Source organism: Gossypium hirsutum, chromosome D03, assembly GCF_007990345.1.
Source record: "Gossypium hirsutum isolate 1008001.06 chromosome D03, Gossypium_hirsutum_v2.1, whole genome shotgun sequence".
Lineage (NCBI taxonomy): Eukaryota > Viridiplantae > Streptophyta > Magnoliopsida > Malvales > Malvaceae > Gossypium > Gossypium hirsutum.
Genome location: NC_053439.1, coordinates 13,857,793 through 13,865,446, shown reverse-complemented (window position 1 = coordinate 13,865,446; position 7,654 = coordinate 13,857,793). Strand labels below are relative to the sequence as shown.

The following is a 7,654-nucleotide window of genomic DNA, read 5'->3' as shown; positions in this document are numbered from 1 at the left end:
ATATGCTTCACTGTATTTGTTATTTGTGATTGCTTAAATAATTTTTCGACTCACACTAAGTTTTCATAAGCTCACCCCCATAGTCCTTAACTTTTCAGGTAAATCTCAAAACTAGGACCGAACCTAACATTCGGAGAATCACCTTGGACCCCAGACTATCTTTAATAAATATTAATTAGTCTCTATTGGTTTTGGGTTGTAATTTTTAATTATTTCTGGTTTGTGGCTTCGTAACTTTTCATTTGAGGATTTTTGCATGCATGGATTACTCAAGCATAATAATCGAAAAATGCATAATATCGGGCTTAAGTAAAATTTGATATTACTCCGTAATTTTCGCTGCATTACAAAGGAATCGTTTTTGAAAAACAAATCAATAAGGCAACTAGGTTCCAAAATGACTTAAAAAATGGTTTTTCCGCTGCATTAGTTTAACATCAAATTTTTACAAAGATGAGCGACAAGCAAACGATTTTTCTAAAACAACACTATCAACAATAAAATGAATCTTAAGTATAGTTGACCCAATAAATGAATGTTTTAAACTAACACAAAAGTACACATACAATTTTTTTCTTTAAAATGAGATTATTTAAAGTCTTCAAAAGTAACGTAAGTTAGCTTAGCTATTTCAGTGGCTAATGTAGCCTTCTCAATCTAGCCCTAACGTCTAGGCTGGGTTTGGAAGGTTATAATAACAATTTCTCAAAAGTTATTTAAATAGCTCTACCGGTGCCATTTATTTATAAGAGAAGAAAGTAGAACCCTTGTAGAGTTGTAGAGGTTTATTTTAAATAGAAAAAAAACTTTCTATTTAAAGTAGGAGAGGGGTGGACGATAGACCCTAGTATTCCTACTAGGGTTGCCGCCCTCTTTCACATCGGGTCCAACTTTACGAGTACTTCTTGGGCCTTTTTAACCCAGTACTCTATAATATGATCCAACCTGATTCAGTTTTTCTATTTCCCAAAATAAACTATAATATCTACATATTAAATAATTTTCTCACCTCAATTTTACCCTAGTAAAATTTGTGACAATTTTACCCAGTAAAATTTGTGACAATTTTACCCAGTAAAATTTTAACAATTTTGCTTCTAGTAAATTTTTGAGAAAATTTGTTCAATATGTCACAACTCAACATGTTCACTATGACTGAATAATTTATTTTCTTTTTCGGACTTCAAAATAGTCCAAAAACATAAACTCATTATTCCATTATTTTTTAAGTAATCATATATAAGATTGTAAGTTTCCATTTCCATTTCTATTTCCATTTCCATTTCCATTTTTAGAAACCTACATTCATTTCAAATGATTCTATTTCTCCATTTCGGAGAAAATTATAATCATTCCTGAATGTTTCTCATTTCTCTTTTTCTATTCATTTTGTTCATTTCTATTCAAATACGCAATTCATTTCTAGTTTCAACGAGCTAGCAGAGAGACTGATTAGACATATGTAGTTAAGGCTCAAATGATTTATAATAATTAAGTTTCAACTTTTCGCCTATTAATTATAAACTCATATAGTCATGATGGCATTCCACTATAGTATCATGATTGGGCTCTCCTCAATGGCATAGCATTATGAAAGCAACTACTCAGTACTCGTCCAATGACCTTGTCATAAGTGTGTTACCCTCATAAGATATCATTGATCTCTTTGGGATAATATATGTTCTCCTAATATGATACTATTTTATCTCACAGTAACCATTACATCTTCCTTCATGAAAAGTCAATCACTATTAAATAGTGATCAAGTCATCCATCACAAAGATGGACGACCCATGGCCACGTTTACTTTTCATCAACCATGTAATTCCAATGAAAGGATATCATTTACCCATGTTTTGGGATATGAATTCCACTGTTGTGGATGACGCTACATACTACAGAAGTCATACACCCAATGCACCAGCTTTCGGTTCCTTATCTCTTTGAACTTAGGCTTTTACTTACATCAAAGTGTACGAGTCATGCATACATAGTTCGTCATCCACTCAGGATTTAGGTATGTCACACTATGAATGTCACAAGTGAATAAATTCATAAACGGATTCAAGATCTATTATGCTTAGGTTCTGTCCGATGTACTGCTAGTGTAGTCAGTCATATCTATGTCTTTATCTTTTAAGAGTCATTCGCTCCAATGCCCAAGACAAGACATCTCCCCAATTGAATTTGATAGACGGCATATTAGTCTTTCAATCTGTTTCCTCATTTCCAATTAGACTAAGGACATGTTTAGGTTCGTCTACTAATACAAGCTGTCTTTCCGTACTACGATTCAACCACGTAATATCGCTTAGTATTAGTTTAAACAATAGAGAACCAATGAACAACATTTGCTTTTATTTTGCTTTGCGTGCAAAAACCATTTGAGGATAACAATACAAAGTATATTAGTTTAGTTCATGAATAATTTTATTAATCAATTTATTCAAAAAAAATTACAAGTGTACTTAAACAAAAACACTACACTTAGGGCACCAGATCCAACAAGAATGTCACAGGCCATGGATCTAGGCCTGTGATGAATGCACACAAAATTACAAGTGGGGCTTTTTTGACCCACTTGAACTGGTCAAATTCATGTAACATATAGAGAAGCCCATCTACTTGAAGCCTTGGTGACCTAGTAAAATACTCTAGTAAAACTAGTATTACCATGGTTAATATTTGTAATCTTAAAGGATAATATTGTATAAAGCTTAAATCCCTTAGGACTCTTATCTTGTAGATAGGCTTTAATCTCGATTAACAATGTAATTGAAATTGTACTGTTGGATTTGGGAGAGCTCAACTATAAATAGAGGTCTTTCCCTTCATTTGTAATCTTTTCATTTATAGTTATTGAATATATTTGAGAGCATTTACTCAATCACATTGTGTGCGTTGTTTTCTTGTGACTTTCTATTTGATTCGAGTTCTTTTACTTAAGTTTGCTTCTGCTTGATTTTGGTGCCTTAGAGAATTTCCCTTGAAGAATTCTCACTTTCAAGAGATAGGTTGACTTAGGCGCATTTGAAGCAAATGAATCGCCTAAGGTCTTACGGTTTTCCAAACTAAAATTTTAGCCTCGTGACATTGGTACAGACTTGCCCAAGAAGCTTGTGATTCTAGCTAGGAGCATCGCATCACCATGCGAGCTTGAGGTTGTATTTCAATTTGTTTTAGATGTCACTAGTGTATAAATCTTGGGATGTACATAAAGACTTAAATTTGGAATTGTACTTGTAAGTGTTGATATGCTTTTAACACTAACAGGTTAGGTTTTTTGCTACTGAATTGATTTGATCATGTTCCCAAGATGTATTTATGCTCAAATTTGTGTTGATAAAGTTTTAAAATGAATTGGAACTTAGCGATATGATTTCTTGATATTTGGGATGATTTGAAGTGTTTTTGAACTTATTTTTTACTATAGGGATCTGAGGTATCAATACTTGGCTCAGGTTTTTTGGAGCAACTGAGTTAGAGAGCAAATAAGGGAATTCTGAGGCAGATGTATTAGTACATCTCCCAAAAGGTACTAATTCATCTAGGCCAAACTTGGTCCACAACACTTTATTAGTTTTTTTAGCCTTCGAGGGCTCATTTTAGGACTTGGACACTGTCAATCACTCCTGAACCTCTTTTAAATGATTGAAAAATACTTCTAAAGCCCTTAAATTATTTTAAACTTTATTATATGATTTTATAAAAATGTTTTAAGGTTTGAAATTTTAAAAATCTATAGAATTTTTATTTCGTATGTGCTCCAATAACATTTCTCATTCACACTGTACGATTGGATGGGTGATGAGTGTTACAACAAATCTATACAAAGTTCGCATATACTGAGACATAAATCAGAATAAATATAGATTGAGAATACACACATAATTTACACAAAATAGGACTTAAATATGGAATTTAAAAATTTTCAAAGACTTAACCTTTACCATTAAGTTAGGATTTCATTGACTCCAATAATATTTTTAAAATTTATTATGAATGGTAATTATATATATTTTTTATCTTTTATCTTTATGTTTTTTTTAATACATTTTTATAAAAATAAATGTTAAGTATTTTAATTTTAGTTTAATTGTAACATAATCCTAGAGATGATTTTTTTTCTTTATTTTTTATTGTAATCAATATATTTTTCATTAAAAACTTCTAAATAATGGTAACTAATTAATTAAATAAAAATAATTTAATAAATTCATTTTAATATTAATATACAATTGAATTAAATATAAATATAAATCAATTAATTTTAATTGAAGTTAAAATATGTTTTATTTTATGACTTTTTGTTGTATTCTTCGTGTCTATTTTACACTTCATGTTCGAGATTCATTATTTTTTTAATTGTATAATACTGTAAAATATGTAATTAAGCGTTCATTATTTTGGAATTAAAAATAAAATAATAAATTAAATAGAAAATACTTAAATAAGGCAGGTATCTTTAAACCAAATAATTACTACACCATATAACAAATTATACAATATCATGACAAACCACATAATAATTTCCATTTGTCGTCTTTATTACAAGAATCTTTTGAGGGGTTGTTGTTGTTTTGGGGGTCCTCAAATCTCAAATTAGTCCACCAAATGCCCAATTAATTATTAAGGACCTAATAAAAGCCGAATAGGTTTAACAAACACATTATTTAGACCCATACCTCTCAACCCTTTCATCAATCCACTCTCTCATATCCTTCAAAACAAGATCAGCATTCTCATCAGGCTCCCCTTGAATCAAGGAATGATACATCCCATCATACAGTTTCAAGGTTTTGTCCACACTTGATGCCTTCTCATACAACAATTTAGATGATGTTGGGCATGTGACACCATCACTAGTCCCATGAACTGTCAAAAATGGTGCCCTTACCTTTGAGAAATTGTCTTGAATGTACTGACAAACCCTAGCCAGCTCCCTCATGGTTCCAACCCTTGGTGGTCCAGTGTATCTTCTTGGGTTTGATGCTATGATCTTAAGCTTTTCTGGGTCTTTGATTGCTTTTCCAACCATCTTGTTATCCGGCATAGTTGCCCATGTATCAGCTAATCCGAAGAGCAGACCATACATGAACAACCGCACCTTACTCGGCTTCATGTTCTCAGGCATCACAAAGAGCGGCGCCGAGAAAATTAGACCAGTCCAAGTTTCAGGGTCGGATTGAAAGTACATGAGCATTGTTGCTGCTCCTCCCATGGATTCACCAAACAGGAATGCAGGTAAGTCTTTGTATTCATCGCTGTTCCGGACGTGCTTGAAGAATGATAAGGATGTTGCAGCAACTTTCTCCATGTCACCTACATTCACGACCTCTGTTGATGAACTTCAATAGCCAAGTATTTAATCATTTTTCTTCAAATATCCCATATTTTAATATGATTATAAAAGTCTGATATTACAGTGATATAGCTTAAAATCCTAGTGGAAGGTGAACAATTGTTGAATCAAACGTTCATCAAAATAACATGCTACTTCAAGTTTATACTGCAGACTGGGAGGTTATGGATGGAAGCAGCCAGGCGACTAAAGATAAGTTTGGATGGGCGGTGCGTTTAGCTGCGGTTAGTGTAAAAACAGCTGTGGCTGTGAGATTGGATATTGTATCGCGAGACAAAAAAGTAAACTAAACGCACCGCACCATACCCTATCGCCCATCCAAACCCACCATAACTACGGAGCTTAACTGATTGGTATAATATCAACTTTGGTCCCTTTTAGCTATAAAATCTTAAATTTAAGCAAATCTTTTAACTTCGGCCTCCTAAACTTTTAAAACTTTATTTTGGCCCAGTAACAAATCCCTGGAGAAGAAGGGCGACATGCACTCCCTAATTTTAACTTATATTAGGTGTTTTTTTTTAATTCATTCATATTATATCTTTACTTAACCCACTGCTTATCTCAGGATTACTTCTCTTTCAATCCACAAACATAATATATATATACATATCTACTCCATAACTTTCTCAAAAGTTTATCTTGTAGTTATAAAGTTTTTTTATATTATTAAAATATAATCATCAGATATTCAGTTTATATATAACATTAAAAAAAAAAGAAAGAAAAGAAAACAGAGATAAAGTACCTAAGTAGCAGCGGAGACCCTCGGATCTGCCATGGCCGAGAAGATCAGCGGCGAAAACAGCGTAACCCCAATTGGAAAAGTTGATGCAGATCTTCTGGAAGAGCCAACCAGTGTCGGATCCATAGCCGTGGGTCATGTAGACGGAGGCCTTCACTTTTTTATCCAAGGGTAAGAAGCTCTGGGTGAAGAGCGTTCCGTTGGGAGTGTCGAAGTAAGACTTGGTGTTGCGTACACCCTGCGACCTGTAATAGTCTTCCTCCGGCGTATCACCCCAGAAATTCGCCGCCGCTGCTGCTTCGCCTGCCATTTTCGCTGAACTCTCTCAACGTAAATGCGCGTTTCTTTTTTGGTGCGGAAATGATGTTTTGGATTTTGTTGATTTGATTTTCTGGGCAAAGTGGGAAAATAAGTTTCCACCAACCGAGTTCTTTGGGAGTGGGTAAGAGTTGGTGGACTGACTTTTGGTGGGCTCCACTTCAGGGGTAGGTTTGGAGTTTCCTTTTATCATTTCACGATAATTGAGTGGAGTTCCATAGTAGGAAAGTGGATTTCTAATTATATTTTTATTTAATAAATAAATTCAATTTATTGTTTGAGTTAGGAATTTAAATTAAGAATTTTGATTTACTAATTTCTATATGAAAATGCAACACAATGGGTTTTTTTGAAGGAAACACAAGGCTGTAATAGTTAAAAGAATAACAAAAAAATATATATATAGTTTTTTATACAAGATTTAAACTTGTAGTAAACGGATGTTTGACAAAAACAAATTTATGTAACAGTTTTTTATATTTCGATTATAATACTAATTGGTAAAAACTACTATTGAAATTTAATTTTTTTGATAAACAAATTCAATCTAAATAACTTACAACTTTGAAACCAATGTATACATTTTTTTTAATTAAATCCATGTTTTAATTTGAGAGTACTTTTAATTACAATTTTAATAAATTAAACTGATAACTAAAATATATCCGAAAAATAACTCACATTTTTACTTAAATATTTCAAAATTTTCTAAAACCTCGTTAAATTGAAACTTCATTTGCAACCTTGAAGTCTTGATTGAGTAGAATACCGAAACAGACCTCAGCAATGTTTAATATTGAAAAGAGAAAAGGTATAGGGCCCCACCTACGTTGGTAGGTAGGGGGCCCCATTCTCACCAACCGCCAGCCGAAAGCCTTCTTTGTGAGCAGCCCAACAAGTCTAGTTACCGAAGGACTCAATGTATGAATTATGAAAGGCCTTAGCAATAAGGTCCAACGCCATTTCATGGGCCTACAATCTATTGCTTTCTCACTACTTGCTTCTTTTATATCCTTTCACTTTCTTTCTACGCTTTGATTTTTTCAAATTTTTATTTACAAGTGAAAAAGCACATTGCACATTACAATGAAAAAGAAGGAAAAGGTTTACAATTATAGGGATAGATTCCGAAACCTCATGCCAATTAATCAGTGACGTGATTCACAATTTTACCTTCTTTATATATATATTAGAAATTCTAACCTGAAATAAAATAAAATATTAAAAGT

The 7,654-nt window shown here is 32.8% G+C and overlaps 1 protein-coding gene across 2 annotated transcripts; it reads right to left on the bottom strand.

Annotated features, from left to right (window-relative positions):
• Positions 1-4,464: 4,464 nt before the first annotated feature.
• LOC107949563 (caffeoylshikimate esterase) lies at positions 4,465-6,530 on the bottom strand. 2 transcript variants are annotated; one of them, XM_016884260.2, is made up of 2 exons: positions 6,111-6,530; positions 4,465-5,322 (listed from the first exon to the last, which is right to left on the bottom strand). In XM_016884260.2, exons 1-2 carry the CDS (start codon positions 6,415-6,417, stop codon positions 4,670-4,672), a joined length of 960 nt encoding a protein of 319 aa, XP_016739749.1. In that variant the 5' UTR covers positions 6,418-6,530; the 3' UTR covers positions 4,465-4,669. The 2 variants fall into 2 exon arrangements, with proteins under 2 accessions (XP_016739749.1, XP_016739748.1); XM_016884259.2 differs by having other exon boundaries at positions 4,465-5,337; positions 6,111-6,529.
• Positions 6,531-7,654: the final 1,124 nt, after the last annotated feature.